The sequence below is a fragment of the Molothrus ater genome, chromosome 6, assembly GCF_012460135.2.
Source record: "Molothrus ater isolate BHLD 08-10-18 breed brown headed cowbird chromosome 6, BPBGC_Mater_1.1, whole genome shotgun sequence".
Taxonomy (NCBI): Eukaryota; Metazoa; Chordata; class Aves; order Passeriformes; family Icteridae; genus Molothrus; species Molothrus ater.
In genome coordinates this window covers 27,489,977-27,509,280 of record NC_050483.2, presented here as the reverse complement: position 1 = coordinate 27,509,280, position 19,304 = coordinate 27,489,977, and the positions used below count along the sequence as shown (strand labels likewise).

At 43.5% G+C, this 19,304-nt stretch overlaps 1 protein-coding gene across 1 annotated transcript in view; it reads right to left on the bottom strand.

The window, feature by feature from the left end:
- Positions 1-4,068: 4,068 nt before the first annotated feature.
- Positions 4,069-19,304, bottom strand: part of DPF3 (double PHD fingers 3) — a 167,976-nt gene continuing 152,740 nt past the window's right edge. The window contains exons 12-13 of the mRNA XM_036383766.2: positions 18,796-18,877; positions 4,069-17,712 (exon numbers count right to left, since the gene is read on the bottom strand). Coding sequence (XP_036239659.1) covers positions 17,642-17,712; positions 18,796-18,877 — 153 coding nt within the window. The 3' untranslated portion in view covers positions 4,069-17,641. The remainder of the gene's footprint in view (positions 17,713-18,795; positions 18,878-19,304) is intronic.

Below are 19,304 nucleotides of genomic sequence, written 5' to 3'. Positions count from 1 at the left end.
TGAGAAAGCACAAAAGGTGTTGATAGGTCTCTCAGCATCATCCCATAAAGGATCTGCACAAAGAAAAGGGGGAGAATATTGAAGGAATTCTTTGCCAGGCAGCTGTGGCTCGCACCGAGCCTTGCACTGTGCTAGGAGAAGCCAGAAGTCTACACGGATATGCAATGTGTGAGCGAGGCCTTGCCTGGAGGAGATCCAGGGCCTTTGCTCTGTGCCGTATGCGCAGCCATCCCGCAGCTCCGGGTCACCGCGGGGGTGCCGGCTGTGCGAGGATGAGGGCTCTGAACCGAGCAGCGCCGGCTGCTCTGCCCGGTGCCACGGCTCGGTCTGCGGCACCGCGAATTCAGCCCTGTGTGCTCTGCCCGCGAATACAGCGCTGTGTGCTCTGCCCGGTGCCACAGCTCCGTCTGTGGCGCGGTGAATTCAGCGCTGTGTGCTCGCCGCGCTGAGCTCCCGCCGCCCCGGCCTGCCGCTCCTCGGCGCAAACGCTGCAGGGCCGTGCTCGACAAGGGCCATCGTGCAGCAGAAAAGGAGGCTTGGTCTACCCAGGTGTCTCTCAGAGGGAGATGGGAATTTTGAGCAGTCTGTCTTGCTCAGCTCTAATTGCGCACAAAAACATCCCATGGCAGGCAATAGCCCATTAGCAACACGGCATGCTGAGGGGCCTTTTAATTATTTTTGTGTTCCCAGAGGACTACAGAATGCTCTTCGTAAGCATGGTGTGGGAATGCCAATTAGGTGGCCTCCAGCCCTGCTAGACAAGGTCTGGTCACATCACCTTGCGTCACAGGCTGAACCCTGCCCTCCATTTTCTCCCCAAGTCTGCCGTTCTCTGCCATGAAATATTTATTAAAGGGAACTGCTGCCTGTCGCAAATGGCAAGTCTCCTGTCTCCTTGCCAAGGTCAGGCTGCTGGGGAGGTACCTCTGCTCTCCATAACGTCTCTTTGAGACTGATGGGTCTTTCTTCCATTCAGAACAGCCAGCCAGCCTTGGGAAGGATGCTCTTTCAGTTCCTATGGATTCATATTCCCCAAGAATAAGATGGGCATGTAAACAAATCACTAAGGCAGAGGCTGTACAACAGTAAGCTATTGTGGTATCAGAATAGATAGATGCACTAGGGCATTGCAGGAGCACATAGTAAAAAGGCACTAAATCAATTTCTGCTGTGATGAAGAACCACCTTTAGTCTTTGCAAACACTGTTGTATCTTCTTAGGAAGCTTCTACGCTTAGAGATAAAATCCTAGTCCCGCAGAAGTGGATGGGAGGTTCACCCTCTTCTGGTGTGCTGCTAGGTTTGCACCCACCCAGGGTTTAGGTGTGGTTTGCTGAATTTCGATTTACTGTTTCATACGGCTTTTGTACCAGAAAAATGGTGAAGGCTTCAACCACAAGCTGTTTGATTATCTTTATCAACTGTAGTGAATGAAATAAGCAGGCACAGCTTAACTTCCTCGAGGAACTACAGTTGGAAGTGTCAAATAGATTTTCTCCCCATATGGACAGATACTAAAGGGGTAGGAAAATAAATCTGAGATGAGGGATAAATTCTATTAAAATAAGATGTGAGAATCAAAGTATGGGATTGGATGTGGAGATAACCTTCCCTAATAATGACTTCTAGGAAGTTTGGGGGCCACAAATATGAGGACCAAGGTGCATATAGAGCATGTACCCCACAGCTGGCCTGTGCCTACTCAGCTGCAGGGAGCCAGATGCTTCAGTACGGCTGGGGCTGGAAGTGCAGCTTGTTCTCTGTTCCTGGCAAACCTGTCTCTCCTTTGCCGTCACTCTTGACAGCCAGCGAGTCCCAGCACACTGGTTCTCTCCTTGCATGGCAGCTGTCCCATAGTGCCCCTGCTTTCTGGCTGTGCCTCTTCTGGCTCTTTGGATGTGTTGTGGGGATGAGAGGGCTGGTGCATGGAGAAGCTGCAAACACAACGTAGCACAGGACCACACCACACATTTATGCAGAGACTTAATGATGTTTTCTGGTTTGTCTTTTTTTTTCCTCCCTTCCTAGTTATTCCTAACATTGTACTTGCTTTTTTGACACCTGCTCAGCCTTAACCTGTCATTTTCTCAAAATTATCAACAATGCTGAGATCATTTTCCCGTGCAGTGATGGGTGATTTAGAGCCCCTCATTATGCATGTATAATTAGGGTGGTTTTTTCCCCCAAGAAGCTTTACTGTGCATTTATCGACAGTAGATTTCATCTGTCATTTTACAACCCAGTTCCTCATTATCATGAAAAACTTCTGCAGCTCTTCACAGTCAACTCTTGTTTTGACTGCCCAGAACAGTTTTTCATTCTCAGTAAACTTCTCACCTCACATTTCTTCTTTTCCAAATCACTTTTAAAAAGATTTAAAAATACATGTCCATCTTAGGTCTTTGAATAATTTTCCTCCTCTGTGAAAACACATTGCTTATTTACACCTTTTGCTCTACTATTCAAATATTTTGTGTCTTTTATTGCAATCACTCCACTGGCAATCACATTGCTATTCAATAGCATTGCATTGGAAAAAGTGGGGACAGACATTATAGAAATAAAACAAGCACCAGTCCCATTTTTAGGACTTAGCAGACAAGGTAGATTTGTTTTGTTCTGTTATTTTAATTATCTTGTAAATTCCCATCAGCAGTAAATTTCATCTCTCACTGTATGCTGTGTAATATAGCGTCTTTTTTTTTTAATGTATCCATTGCAAAGTTCATTATGCCATTCCAGAGACTACTGCTGATAGAATCCTCATCTGGATTCAAGATATTGGCAGAAAGACTAACTTCTTAAGTCTCTAGCACCAAGGTAACATCTTGTCATCAATCCATAAGAAACCAGATTTCATTAGTTCCCTTGGTAATGGAAGTAATTGTTTGCTCTGGCGTTGAGCACCTGAACACAGCTTTGGGCAGCAGGAAAACCAGAGGCATTTTAGTGCTGTTCCTCTGCTGTGTTTCACTTGATTTTTGTCTCAGGATTATGAGATGCCAGGGATGTAAAACAGCTACCAGGAAGACAACAGCTGCCAGAAACAGAGCCTTCTGGTTTGTACTTTGAGCTGTGCATACTGTGTAGAGTTAAAAAAAAATAGTGCTTAGAATAATTTAAAGCAGAAATCTGTTACGTTCCTTCAAAATTACCCGTGCTTGGTTTAATAGATGCTGGATTAATTGCGTGCTGTCTGAGAGCTTTTGTTCCCCTCCAGAGTGGCTGTGGTCTGTGCCACAGAGGTGAATGCTACTCTACTGTATGGCAAATTTGACATTGAAGGGCTCTTTGTAGAAATAAGACTGCCATTCTCTCCCATTGTCCCTTTGATTAAACAGTGCCAGCAAAAGAGACAGTTTTGATGGTTGTTTTCATATTATGGGCATCTGGCTACTAAGAGCTGGGCTGAGATCACCAAATCACAAGCTGCTTTAGAGATGTCTGTTTATGCATGCTGATCCCACAGTGATGTGATCCAGGAAAGTATTTGGATATGCACATTGAGAGGGGCCAGGGGGCAGGGAGGAGAGAGAAACAGTTTCTGGGGTGTGTGGTGAGGACCATTTGTTGCCTCTGTGTGCTGCTGTTTTCCAACACAACTCCTCTGGTACTCAAACCCACCACTTTCCAGTACCCCTGAAATAACCCTGAACTGGGAATGCTTTTCCTTCACTTTCACGTGAACTTGTGAAAGGCTTCCAGTGATCTCTGAAGGACTTTGTGATAAAAATAAAGGAAATCTAATGTACTACACATGGACTCATTCATTTACTGCTCCCCATTTGAAACCTCTTTTGCAGATACTCACTGTGTGAATCAGCACTCGGAGCCATCCCTCAGATGCTTCAGCCTTGGTCCTAGGGACTCCGTAGGATTATAATGTCTTCTGGACTAGGTTGTTGGCACCTTCTGTGTGCTGAATAAACTTTAACGCACAAAGTTCTTCCCAAAATTTTAACCATCTCTTTTGGTTAATACCAAAGCAAACAGGGAAGATCTTGGGAAGAGGGCAATCCCATCTCTTTCCACTCATCTATTATCCAAACAGATACAAAGGCTACAGAAGCATTTTTCCTTGAACTTTTAATTGAAGTGCTTTAATATAAAAAAAACAGTACATACAAGTTCTAAACTCCTGTTTTCTGCAGTTGTTTACACATTTTCTAAGTTGCAACAGATTATTAGCTATGTAGGTAGTCAACACTGCTAACAAACTACAGTACAAGTTACTAATAACAGTACAAGATGCTTGGAGTACATTCTTGCAAATGTGTATGAATACCAAAGAAATCCTGCGAAGTTGAGAGGCTTCCAACACCCATTTTCCTCTCCTCTCAAACCTCAGTAGGATTTTGCTCACAGGTTTCCTAACCACCAAAACACAGATCCTTGGCTGGTGCAAGCTGTGGTGGCTCCATTGGCATCCACAGAGCAGTGTGAGTTGCCATGGTTCACTGTGTGCTCAACAGACACCTTCTGGCAGGGTGAAACACCATGCAGGTTTCCATGCATGACAAGCTGATGGGCCTTCTTGGTCAGGGCTGGCTTAGCGCATTAAACAATCCGGTTTTTTCCAAGGGTTTCAAGGCTGATCTCTTTCTCCAAGAAGCAATCAGATCAGGATGACTGCAGAACAGTCAGGAGCACCCCAGATTCTCATACTGCTCTAGGTAAAGCTGGGCTAATTTCCCTTTAAAAAAGCCAAGATTTGAAGCCACCCCATCACCTCTCCTCCCCCACAGAAGGCTGGCAAAGCTATCAAGCACTTAATAAAACTGAATGTGAGATAAAAAGAGTGAAGATCCTCCACACAAGCCGTGTTAAAACAAATCTCTACGTACAAACATTGTAACGATACAGTCACTTCAGAGTTCCAAAGAAAGGTTCACACTTTACAAAAGAGGAAGAGGGAGGAAAAAGTAACACAGGAAGCTGTTCTTACAATTATGTACTGGTTCCCAAACCTGTGACCTTAGTCTGTGGCCGCCAAAAGTAAACAAATACCAAGCAAGACAGTGTACACTCCAATGAGGCCTCACAGGGTATAGCCACAGGAAACCTGGAGGCAGTGTACAAAGCTGAAAAGGAATTTGAAAGAAAGACAGGCATTTTCTCCTATTCTGGTACATAACTAAAGACACAGTGACAAGCACACTACAGAAATGGGTCTTTCCAGCATTTGAGCCCACCTGCTTGTCACCCAGGATTGGTCACAGAAGGGTTTTTCCTCTGAAATGAGAGTGGTATGTTGGGTTTTCTTTGGGCAGGAGCCCTTAATTTTTTCCCCTAACTCAGTTGTTTTGACTTGTCTCTGTACCTGCCATGTGACTAATAGGACATTTGGGTTCATCTGAGACTGCTGGGTTTTTCTTACAGGCATCAATATAAAACCTCGTGGCCCTGAAGACCAACATTACAATGGCACACTTCAGTCAGCATCCAAAACTCCTCCAGGCTATTCATCAACTGGCATTGCATTATTTTGGTGGGAAGCTAAGGAAGCTGGAAAACCCATGACAAGGTTAGCGTTTCAATTCATCAGCACATTATGAAAAGACTGAGTACCAATGTCTCCAGTTCAGAGTACAGACACAACATTAAACTTCACTTCTGCTGCAGACGATAAAAGGCTATTTAGAGGATGCAGAAGTTGGCATATTGTGGTAAACATGGTGGTGGCTCACAGTAAGAATTCTTCAGCTGTATTGCCTTTTCAGTGACTTTTAATTTTCTATTCCTGTTAATTTGTAAGTATAATTTTCTCCAACCACATTTTCTTGACACCACAGTTATTGCATTACAAAAGCCACTACAATGCAATCACTCAACATACACATACATGTTGTATAGATAGGGGTATGTACAGCCAGGAATTGGGGCCGTTTCCAACCCACAATTTGTTGTCTCCACAAGGGCAGGCAGATCCCAGTTAGGTGAGACAGAAGTAAGGTAGAGAGAAGTAACATCCTCAAATGTTGGAAAGAAGGCTGTGAGTATATGAGCAGACAGAAACCCCAACACCTAAACAACAAGAATTAATGCTAGTGGAACATCTCCTGCTTTGTAGCTCACTCAGTTGCTCTAAAATGGTTCTCACCTCAAATAATTTAAGATGCAGAATGTGCAGTAAGTGCAAAGAAAGAGGTGTCCTCCCCTGTGAATGCAGGGAGTGGATGTGCTTTCTCAGTATTGCCTAGAGGTTACCCAGTACACCTGCCCTTCCCTAGCCTATCTTCATAACAAGAAGTCTCTTGCTTCAATGCCTAACTGGTAAGGCTAGACTATTTACTTACAAACAAACTTCAAGGTTAATGTATTAGAAGACTGATTCTTTTAAAACGATCACACATTGTACACTTAGTGCTTCTCTGAATCCTTTTTCCACAGAGCAAAGCATCACAATGGCAAGCTTTCCATCAATTCTGAGCTGGCACAGCCAGTTCTAAGAGTTAAAATCTTCACAGTCTTTGCTTCCCTGCCAAGAATGCTCCCTGCCCCCTGGAGAAAACTGTTTCTGTGATATATGTGATGAGATTATTTCTGTGATGTAGACACTTCTGCTCTGGGATCCATAGCAGATCATCAAATGCTCTTATGCTGGCAGGTCATAAGGAGCATTTTTTTGACCACTTTCTGTATTTCTTAAACTATGTGCGATAAAAATACAACTACATACAATGAATTTGAAGGACTCTTTATGCCATAGCCAAATTTATTTATTAGACTGGGAAAGAGCACAGGAAGGTACTCAGCTCCTCAAAAAGTTCTCAGAAATTAGGTCAGGAGCTTCCAGTACTGTGGGATGTTTTTTCATCTTTATGCTGAGCCAAGCTTTGGCACATGAATTGTGCATGTCACTGGCCTTGCACTGACAAGGCCTTACACAAAAAAAATGTGATGAAACTTGCTGATTTCATCACTGCAACACTGAGCATCATCCCAGGTAAATAACACTTCAAAGACCAAAAGAACCCTTGGGTACATTTGTCTAACAACCTTGTCTTCAGACCACCCTGGACCTTCAATGACCCATATAAAAGCCCTTCAATTTTTTGCAGAGGGCTTCCAGCACACAATCTGTCAACAGGAGGCAAGCCACAGAAATGGGTGATGCCATGGCTGGACACACTCTATGGTTCTACTGTCTTTGACAGCAAGAAGTAGGATGGGAAGAGTCCAGCTGGTCCCCAGAGCTCAAAGCTAGACATTGTTTAAAATACCTTTTCATTTCCAAAATGAGGAGATGCAATAGCAAATTCAATAAGGTACCTCAAATAAAAGCCCTCAAGTTACTTTTTCAAGCCATTTTAAATGATAAACCAGTGCCAGATAAAGGAGTAAAACCCTCAAGTCAGAACCCATTTCTGGAGGTTTTGCTCTCAGACTGAATTATTCTTAAAAGGGGGAGTAACCTAAGAGTCTTTACAGTCTATTTTTAAATGAGAGGATAGTTTTCATTTATGTGTCTGTAACAGAATAATTTGAAAATAACTGAGAAAACCATGCAATCACAGATGATCTGTGTTCAGTGTGCTCTGTTGAAGCTGCTGTGACTCCACTGCATTAAGAAAAGACATACATTATTCTGTAGCAATTGTCCATGACACTGAGGCTTACAGCATAAATATTGCAATACCTCATCCAGTTTCTGTATGACACACCAAGTTTTATTGCAGTAATGTCTCATAATAGATGAAGGTGCTGCAGGGTCCTGTTTGGCCAATTGCTATAGGACCCTGGAGTGCATTTCATAAGCAGAGAATATCTCCCATGGGAAGGGAGTTAAGATGAGGACTAGATGCCAAGAGAACCAGCTAAAAGCTTCATGTTCCTAGAAAAATATTTTCTGTTCCTCACACCCCCACCTTCTCCCAGCCCCTCCATTAAATGGGAGGTTCATTTCCTTGCTTGCAGATAGTGCTGGATGCAAGATAATGGAGCATTGCCCTGCCACGCACAGCAGAATGCCTCTAAATCAAGAAACCAGTGTTCTTTGCCAATGTGACAGATTGAAAAATGCTTCTGGTACTTCCATGAGTGGGTTACTAAGCAACACTTTGGCTTCCAGGGAGTAGCCCTGCTGGATGTGATCTCATGCACCAGCAGCCTGACCACATCTCCAGCTGGAGCACTGGGGAAGGAGGGTGTGTGTGCCAGCAGCAAGGCTGCATGGCTTTGCTGGGCTGTAACACAGGTTCCTTTTGGGTTGAGCTGTAATCACTAAGGAAAAATATCCTAGAGATGACCATGGGCCTACTCATGGGATGGCTAAAAGGCAAAGACATACTGTCAGGACACACTGTTGGGAGAGAAGCAAAGCTTGGAAGTAAAGCTTTAAACACCTGTGGCGTATCCTGTGTGGCTGTCTCAGAGCAAATGATGCTGAAGAGGACTGACTCCAGGGAGAGATGCTAAAAATGAGAGGGGCTGGAAAAGATTTCCATGTGAAGAGATAGATCAAAAATACTAGAACAGATTTAGAAATGAGTAAGAGATGGGAGGGTGGAGCTGGCGGAAGTGAGGTCTCATACAGGTGAGGAAGATAATGTCCTGCTGCCCACTGTTTCCTGATATAGCAGTGAGGAGTTGTTCACTGAAAATCAGAAGGCAGTACACTGAAAACTGGTGAAACAAGCTCAAACTCCATGAAGTTAGAGAGACATTTGCCCTGGTGGCTGACTGTTCCATCATTGTCTTTTGCTGAGATTTCTCACTTTCCTTTGGAGCTTGTGACATGGCATCACCAGAACCAGGTTGAGCCAGAACAGGGCATAAACAGACCAGATTTATAGACAGAGATAGAAATAACTGTTTTCTTGCATGTGTTGAGTGTGCTCAACTATTAAGCAGCCACACACCTTTTCATAAAAACTAAAGTCCAAGACTTAGACTTGGCATCTTTTTAAGGATACCAGGCCAACCATAAAGTCAGAGGACGAATGTTGACTAAGAGCAGCTGAGAATCAGTCCCACATTTTAGAGCATTGGTTCTCTTTAATGTGTTGGTAAGTTATGCTCCAAATACAATTCAGATTAAGTTGTAAGGGATAATGTTTTGCCCTATTTTTTAGAATTCTAAACCTTTCCAAAACAAGTAGGATTTGCTCTTTCCTTCTTCTTCAGTAATGCTTACTATAGGACTCTAGATCTATTCCTAATCAGTGAGCAATGTTTACAGTAAATAACATTAGGATGATACACAAATATATATGTATATATATTTGTATATATAACTTAAAGCCTCCTAATTAAAAATTAATACCATAGCATCACGCAGCAAGGCTGTGCCAGTGTCACTATTCAGAGATCATTACTTCAGCATTTTAAAAGTGAATTTACAAGATGATGAGAAAACAGCTTTTATCTGGGAGAAGTGCTATGATGTCACAGATTTATTCTCCTTCTATTTTCCTTTAGAATAATGGGGACAATGTTGTCCCAAATCAAATAAAGGATCAACAGCAAAGATTGTAACTCAATCGTCCTCACCCCCAATTTTAATTGCTGTGATTTTCTTTTCAACCACTTTTATTGGAAAAAAAAAAAAAAAGGCGTATATCAATGGCACATTCAACCTGAAATGGCAGATGAAGAGCAGGTGATCCAATAAATTAGCATGTACACAAGCTTCTGGTTCTTAGAAGATCTGACTGAGTCACACAGATGACAATTTACTTAGATACTCTTGAGCTTCTCTTTCCGTCGGCAGTTCAATGAAATACATTGTTTCCAGGCCTATGCCCATCACTGACCCAGGCTGCAGTGCTGGAAGGAAGTCCAAGTAAACAGGAAGACTGTTGATTTCTGCTGCAGCAGAAGGAAAGGAAAGCCATCAAGGTAAAGAGTAAATATCTCTCACTTTTTTTAAAGAACATTTTATGAGTGAAAAGTCTTTATGAGCTACTGTATGGCCTTAATGTTGAGTTGAGATTAAATAAGCTCACAATTTTAATTCTCTGCAATGATCAAAGGTTTGTTGAACACTTCTAAGGGAGAGATAAAAACTGATGATTTGATTTGGACCTGTCTATTTCTGAATTGTTCTAAACCTTTCAAATCAGTTTTACTATACACAGTCTTTGAAATACTGTAAGAAAATGAGAATGAACAAGGAAAGATACTCTGTTAAGAAGCTCAAAGGAGATGACACTTGGAAATTCCTCAAGCACAGCCTTCCCAAGAGTATGCGGGGGCACATCTCTAGTGTTGCACTCCAGGAGAGCTACAAAGGAAGAATAGGTTAGGTATAGCATTCATGTCTTGTTCTTTGTTTTTCACCAGATACTTCCTTTTTTACTGCTGCTCACAAATTCTGCAGTGGGAGTACATTGTGAGCATCCAAATGTGGTCCTGTGTCCAGCAGAAGCACATGTTGAGGCTGGAAACAGATCTGTGCTCCATCAGAGTTCATCGGCAGCAGGGGGTTTGGTCTTCCAGGCAGAAGATCTTGAGAAATGGAAGGGGAGTCCTTATCTTCTAGGCACAAGGGTCCCTGATGAGAATCAGCAGTTCCAAAGTCTTATATGGCAGTAGCAGGAGGAGTCCTGAACAAAATGCTGGACTGTGCCTTCTCATAGAGAGGTGAGCCATGGCAGCACTTCAGACCACTACAGAAAGGAATGCTCTCACAGCCAGCCAATTCAATCATTCAAGACATGGAAAGGAGATGAACATGAAATGAATGTGTCATCCTTTATCAATCTTTCCAAATACAAAGAATAAAACCTGCCCTCCTTTCTCCCTAACTTCTGAAAGCAGGAAGAGATGAAATATTTCCTGAGTCACCATGGAGGTGAAACCTGTAGTTTGTTACAATGAATTGTATCAGATGGATAACTAGATTGACAGGAATCTGAAAGAAAATATCAATACCTGAAAAATCAGCAATTTTCCAGCATGAAGTGTTTTATTTTTAACTTCATGCACACAAAGGGCAGTAAGCTGATCTGAAAATAGTCATTTTTCTCATTTCAAAACATCAGTAACAACATATATTCTAAATGCACTACAGTAGTAACACTTTACACTTTCACCCAACATGGCAGAAATACACAACAAATATTAATAAACTGTTGGCCTGATTCCCCAGCTGCTAAATGCCTGGCATTCTCACTGGCATACAATAAAAGGGTAAAGCCTAAAACCCCTTCTGTCCCCTGGAGGCACTTGCTGTTCTTTACCTTCCCCTTGCCCTCAGTTAAGTGCCTCAATGCACAGTGGTGGAGGAATGTCCAAACACCCCAGTGCAGGAGGGTGCAGGAGAGTGCAGGAGAGTGATGCACCTCTCCTCTACCCTGTGCTAAGGCTTGGCCATCAGGACAGCAAAATTGTGCTTGCACAACCTGCAGCCCTGCCTCCTTCAAGACAGCCACTGACCCCAGGGGCACAGGACACTGCCTGGGAGCGTCAGTCACTCTCACCCTTGTCTGCAGGGCAGCGAGACCTTGTGCCCCAGGCGGCCCTGCCAGAGACAGCTGGGACAGTGCCAGCACTCTGCAAAGCTGCTCCCAGGAGCAGGGACATGATGCTTTGGCCCTGGAGGATGGCATGGGCACCGGTAGGACAGGGACATTCCCTGAGCCTCCAGAGCCAGGGCAACACAATGGGGAGTGGGCTGGGCAGTTGCACTTGTAAATCAGTCCCCTTCAAACCACAGACACCCCCTCCTCTCCCTGCCCCTCCAGCAAACCTGAGTTTATCTTACGTAAACCAGACCAGGTTTGGTGCCTGCCCTGAAAAGCCATTTAACTACTGCTGTGGCTGGAGGTCATTGCTAGTAATTGTATCTGCAGCAAAGATGGATTTGGCTGCCTGCCAGTCACAATTCCTGCCCTCTTTTACCAGAGGAGAGGCACAGTGCAGCAACTAAACTTTTTTGTTCCTTCTGCGGGGTCTTGGATCTTTGACATCCACCTCCTGCCTTGTCACCTGTTCCTATCTCCCAGAAGTGTCATGGGCCTGTGGCTGGCAGAAATAAATGGTGTAAGGAACAGCCCAGAAGAGCTGGCTCTTCTTGTTCTGCCACAGCCTGGGTGTGCAGCACTGTGGTAAATAGCAGCACTTAAGGCTTGTACACTGTTTGTAGGCTCCAAATGCTTTGCAGGAGCAGCTAAGGATTGCTATCCTGCCTTTTTTCCAGAAGCAAGGCACAGATTTGAGCACCTGCCCACAGCGGTGCCACAACCCTTGTTGTAAGTGGAAATAAGCCCCGTGCTTCATAACTCCCCACAGGTGGGGTGTGGGGAATGTCCCACCCCAGACTGGCTCAGAGCAGCTCTGAGTGCCCCTGTGATGGGCACAGCCCCCACAGCACTGCAGGACAGGCTCTCCCCATCTGGGTCAGTGCTGGGAACTGAGCTCCAGGTGTGCTCAGTCCGTGTGCATCCCTGCCAGCTTGGCTGGGGACTCCTTCTGCAGACCCCCTGATTTGGGGGGCTGGGGCAGCACCCGCCTGCTCCTGCCTGGCAGCCCTGGTCACCCTGCTCAGCTGCACACTCCCCTCCTCCTGTCATGTAAAAGTGGGAGATGGTAAGATCATAATGAACCCAGAATTGGTTAGAGAAGGGCTTTCCTGACCTGTCTGCCTGCTCCTCTCCACAGAACTTATTTTCAAAAAATTATGGAACTGGTCAACTGTTAAAATGTCAGGTGACCTCCTCGTGATCATCTCACAGCCTCCCATAACAACATTGAAAAGAAAATCTATCTTTTACTCATGTCCTCCATAAGATCTGCACTTTCTTCCCTCTGGAAGACTGGTGCCAGATTTTTCCCAATATAAATTATATTAACTTTAAAATTTAAATATGGAAGTGATTTTTTTCTAAAAAGATTGAAACAATGATTTTCAACTCTTTCGATTGTTTCCCCTTAGTTTTTGTATTAAATAATTTTCCAGCTTGGACTTTGATATATGAATAATCATGGTTCTCTCAAAAGCACATTTTTTAAAAGTAAATTCATTCCACGCAGAAAAAATCATGTCCAGCTCCACCTGGAATTTTCTTGCCCACAACGCACACTATCCCTCTAGCAGTGACAAGCTTAATTAATATTCCTTTCTACCCCCATCCACTCCTCACCTCCCAAATGACCCCTCTCAAAACAGGGGTGTAGGTGTAAAGAAAATGCTACAGCCCCATAACACTGCATGGTGCAGGAGAATCTTCCTGTGGGGCAGAATTGACTAAGCTCCTTCTAAAGAGAGATGAAAAAATCATGATTTCAAAGTTATTTAGAGCAACATTTGCTTCAAAAGAACACACTCAATGGTGGCTTTCTTAGCTCAAGAGCTGGTCTGAGGTACATTTACAGAATGTAAACTCTGTGCACTGTAAACTTGATGCAACAACACAGCTATGGAAGCACAGTTTGGGGGCAGATTAGGACCCATCTCATGTTTCTCAAAGGTATTGCCTTTTCCAAGCCATGGGAGAGGCTCTGTGCTGGCAACACGAGTTCACTTCCTCAGTGGCACTATTTGCATGCCCCTGTTCAGTGGTCATTTCTCCACCCCTCTGGTTTCTGAGTCTGCCCCTGCAGGTGCTGCCCTCCCCAGCCAGTCTTCCCACAATGGACAGAAAACTGGGCAGAGCAGCACACAAATGTGATGGAGGGAGAGCCAGAGGCAAGCTATGGTTTCACACAATACAGTCTGAATTGTTCAGTTTCTGGAACAGCCCGAGGTAGCCAATACCAAAGTAGATGCCATTGTGGGCATGAAGGAGGTAATGTACAATTTACTGCATCAGTAAAGATGATTTTCTCTAACTGACCTTTTTTAGTTTATCCAAAAGGAGTCAAAAGTATAAGGATCAAGTGCATATGTTTAACTAACATACTTTAAGGCCATTATGCAGACATGTTTGTATTTAAATACATCCTCTCCCACAGTAAACATCTGTTTTTATAATAAGGCCAGGAAGAACAATTACATCATCCAGCCTGACTTCCTTTGTAACACAAACCTTTTTCAGTCAGACATTCCTGTGATTAAATAAGATTGTGTTCAATTAAAATACATCTAGGAATCTGTCCGTTCTTGATTTGAGGTCTTCAAGGCATGCAGGATCTACCATCTTCTGGTAGTTTGCCGTGATTTGTGCTAAAATATTAATTGCCTTGCTTACACAGAGGAGTTTGGAAAAAACACTAGAGTTTGTTCACCTCAGGGACTGACAACAAACTTGCATATCCTGCCATAGCAAGAGAGAGAGCAGCACACTGAGCCAGAGCCCTCACACTGTTTAGTGGCCAGACCAGATCAGTGACAGGATTTGCCTGAGAGCAGATGGTGTTGCCCAAGTTACACATCCCAGCAATCATGCAGGAGACTATCCCCAGTGGGGCAGCAGGTGACAGGGAATCAGTTATCAGACTTTCTAAACTCCTCTTCTTCACCCCCATGGTAGTGTCACAACCTCTCCTCTTCTCAGCAAAGCTGGTGCATTTTTCACCTGAGAGGCCAGTCAGTATTTCTAACATGCACCAACACACATGGCTCTGAATGCAAGGTAAATATGCCACTGAGAGGTCCATTCCAGCCCCTTTTCTTGGACTCAGCTAATGAAGAAGGGAGGCTGTAGCTGGAGGAAGTTCTCCACATGGGAGAGCTTGTATTTAATCTGCTGCCAAAGTTACCTGGAGCTGCCTGGCTACACAGCCTGCAGCATAAAGCTGGAGAGATGAAACACAGCTGGTCCACGGTGGGCAAGCACCCTGTCACACTGATCTCAGGTGGCAAACAGTGCTTTGGCATTGAAGATCTTGCAATCTGTCCTTCTGTCATACCCCATTCTGATGAAACCTCAGCATGGCCACGGAGGAGTATTTCTGAACGTGAAAGATATTGTTGGCTGCAGAACGGTTGTGGGAAGGAAAAACAGCTCTGGATCAAAACCACAAAATAGGAAAGCAGGTGTGCACAGAGAGCACAGCTCCTTTAGCAATGTCTCTGTCACAGGAATGGAGACCACTGAAATTCTGCACCAGCTGGTTCCACCAACCAGGCTAGCTGAGACTTACATGATGAGCCACCAGTGTCTGCTAAACACACAGGCCAAAACAACATGCATGTCCTCTCTGTTTAGGAATGCAGACATTGTCCTACTCCTCCAAGGTCAGAGTAAACATCAGGACACTGGAAGGCAATGGAGATTTTTATGACGGAAGTCTCTAGGTGCTGGTAGCTGAGGACCAGCCAAAATACTAACCCACATCTGCTGATCCCACCAGTAGCACCACCACAGAAGTTTCCTGCAGCACACACACTTCTCATTTCCAGTCACTCTTCCCAAAACACCCATTTTCTGTAACAGAGCCCAGTGGTGTCTCTGGTGAATACACACTTGCACTCCTAGCCACAACAGCAACAGGATTTTGTATCAGACAGAACCATGTGATGGTCCCAAAATGCCAGATCAGCAGGGTTCAACCACACCAACAGATGGGTGTAAATGCAAATGCAGATCAGCTGTGTCCTCCAAGTGCTCCCCAGGGCCAGGGCAGTTCCAGACTGGGAGGAAGATGCTTTATTTCACATTTGCTCAAGGGTCTTGTCCCAACAGGTATCAGACACCTGATGCAAGTGCACAGGCTTCCACTTTGCTCTCTCCAGACTTGATGCTCAAAATTTTTTGTGTTCTTAGCTCATTGAAGGGCTGTCACATGGAAAGCACAAGATATTGAATGAATTTTACAGGTAGCCAGTGCAGCTGCTCCAGGAGAGAATTGGTCCAATACAATTAGGGTAAATACTTTCTACATTTTTTTTTCTAACAGGTTAAAATACTTCTGCTGCAGCCTGAGAAGAGGCTGCAACAGTAGGTGGGAGAATCCAGTAGCTGACACAGCTACTTTTGGTGTGTAAACTGAACAAAAGGGGAAGAAACCATCTAAATAATGAGGAAAAAGTGCACTAGGTCAGTATAGCTCATCCTAACTAAGTGCAATTAGCAGGAGAAGGAAGAAAAAATATCTTACCAATATTGTTTCACAATGTCTTTTAAGTGTTTGGGGACATTTCATTTTGCAGAAGAGTTTCAACCAATATAAACATGCCAAATATAATCTTCAGTATCCTTACCTACTTGTACCAGCAACATGAGTCACATGCTGCTCTATAAATTTATATTATAAACCCACTTAAATCTATGCATAGAAAGTGATATACATCATACCCAAAAAAAATGGTTATTCTGGGCTACTTGGCAGTTCAGGGAGTGGTAGGTTTTTAACCTTAAAAATGTGTTTTGTAGAAAATATTTGATGTACTTATTCTCCTAGTAACGTCTTAAATTATTCAGAGAGATTCAACTGCAATAATTTTTTTTTTCAATGGATGGTCTCACTTAAAATTTCTTCATTTCACATGTAAAGCTTTGTTTAAATAAAGTAGAACTATTCCTATTTAATTTTTTTTATCATTATGAAAATTCTTCTTTTCATGTTAAGTTCAGCAAATGATTCTTTTCTTTAGAGCTAGGGAAGGTTTTTAAACAAAATATGTCATTGGCCAAAGATGCAGTTGTAGAGAATTTGGGGGAAAATTATTGGGAAATTTAGTTAGATCTTGATAATTACTTTGACAAAAAGAGTAACACTTTGGAAATGCTAAAAGCCCAGATTAGGCAATGCCCAGAAAATTCAGCTTTCAGTTGCAGAACATTTTTATTTAGAAATTTCAAAAATTTAATCAAAGTGCTTCATTTGACCTTAAGCCGAATTTGTTCCTTTTTGCAACTTACGTTAGATCGCTCGGAAAGCTGACAATTTTTTACTTTCTATTATCAACTTAAGATGATAATTTTTCTTTTGTCCAATTTTCTGAGCTAAACAGACTGTCAGTTGCATATACATAGGATTTTTCACTCAGAATTTTCTGAACAAAAAGAAATTATGTCTGGAAGATATTGCTGGCATTGCAGTGGGACAGTATGCCTGAATACACTGAATACCAAAGGCTTTTCTAAGCATTTGAGTGTGTACATATCAGTACTGCTCTTTCTTACACTTAAAACAGATTCCTAATGATCTGCCAAATCAGGACATTTGATTCAATGGAGAAAGTGTCACCCCAAGAAGATTTGATCAGTGCTTCTCTTAGTGACAATGTGCTGTTCATGAACTGGGAAATATTGAACTAAACGCAATTCTCAGAGCACCCCTCTTAAGCACCCATGAATCTACAGAGTGGTTGCAGTAAAGAGATTTCCAGTCAAGCCTTTGAAGAGAAACACCTGGTGCTGCTCCTAGCTGAAATACTCACCAATAATTCCTTGGGAAATATCTTACTACCTTTTCATTTAAAAAAAGACTAAACGGAAAGCACAAGGCCACACAAAATTGACTTCTCCATGTTGGTATAACAACCCTCCCTTCCATAACGCATGTGAGCCTGTTAATGGCAAGCAGCAACCATGCACAGCAGTGAAGAGATTTCATCCAGATCATTGGGAAAGTACACAGTCCTAGCAGAGCCCAGGAGGTCTGGCTTAGTGACAGTGAATTCCACAGATACCTCTTCCTGTATTTGAGTGTCCGTTCATTTGGATGTGGGTCGTGTCTTTGTGTTCTGGGTGGGAATTTTGTGCTGGTATGGCAACACCAGGAGCAAGGTGTTTCTTGACTGCTGGAGCTCCTCAGGCCTGGTAGCCAAAAGCTGATGCTCTCTCTCTGAGCAGCTCCTGGCACAAATGACAACTCCAGCTCCCTGCAAATGAAGAAATCCTTCTTATAGGATTGACATGAAATCAAGGCTCTCAGAGTTTCTGTCAAGATTGGGTTGAATAGTATATGAGATATTCCTAATATTGGAATTGCCTGTACTTTTGTGAAGCAGACTCTGCTGCCCTTGCCTTTGCATCCATAGGCTTTCTACGTGAGCTGCAATGCTGCTGGGGTGTGCACTGCAATGAGATGTTTTATATTTTCACACTTCCAATAAACCACTTCCCAGTGGAAACCTTTAGATAATTATTAGCTGCATTTCAAGATTTTCCCCTCCTGATTTAGCTTCCTTTTTACCAAAGTTACAAACATTAGCTCCTGAATGCACGATTAATTTGTAATTATTCTTGTCCTTCCCCTCATGTAAACCGCAGTCACTCGCACTCACAAGCCTCCAATTCTACTGCTCTCTGAGGATTTCAGTCAGAGAACCTCTAGTGGTAAGAGACTGGTTCCTCTGCTCCACAGCCAAGTGACAAATTCCAACCAGTCATAGTATAGTCCAATTGAACCCCCTGCAGAGGTTATAACTACATACCAAATATAATACAGACCACCAAACCCTCACCCTGCCAAAACAGAAGCATATCATAGAGAAAGGAAGGTAATTCCCTTTAATCCAGTCTCCTGCCAACAGGCTCTCAGATGTTCCAGAGAGGACCTCCCTGCATGAGGCTCTCTCTCCAGGACTTTGACTTCTTAAGAAGTCTGAAGTTACATTTCACAGGCGCTCAATTCAGCTGACTAAATTGAGGTGACCAGTGACATGTGGGACATCCATGACCCACAAAAGAGCCATGGTACCCATGGGTACCCACCAAAGGTACCCATGACCCACAAAAGAGCCATGTTCTGGAAGAGGAGGAGACCAGGCAAGACTGAATAGGATATCACAGATCACACTAGCGCTTCACATCTATTAATTTTGTTTCTTTCCAGTGCTACCTCCCTTTACTTCACTACTGTTTCCTTAACCCTGCATGGTTCAAAACACCTTTCTGAAATTTTTCCCTTCTCCACAAAGACTTTATTGTTATTTTCAAAGCAGACTTCCGTCATATGTTACCTTCTGGGGGCTCAAAGACTGGTGGATTCAAGCAATACATGTGATAGCCACGGTCACAGTCATCACAGAAGAGCAGCTGGTCCTGAGGCAGGTTTGTTGGAGAGACAGTAGGGAAACAGGGAGAGAAGGAGAGGAAAAGAGAGAAATTATGTAAATTAGTCTCTTGCCAAGATGAAAACTTAAGTAGGTTAAGTAGGGTAACCAGCAATGTTCAGCTGGGAATGCAGAACTGCAACAACAGAGACTAAGAGACTGCTGGGAATGTAAAGGCTACAAGCATCACATTTGTCCATCCATGATTAGCCACCATATTCCCTGAGAGGCTGCAGAAAGCCTCTCTCAGCACAAGACAGCTCAGTTTCTAAGTAGAAAATCACTATGAGAAGTGGAGGAGTTCAGTCCTAGATGGCCTCATAATGCAGGAGTAAAAGCTGTTATGCTGGGGATATGCTGTACTGAGAAGAGGGCAGGCTTTGCTGGGCTCCGGTGTCACCATGTGCTGATCTCAT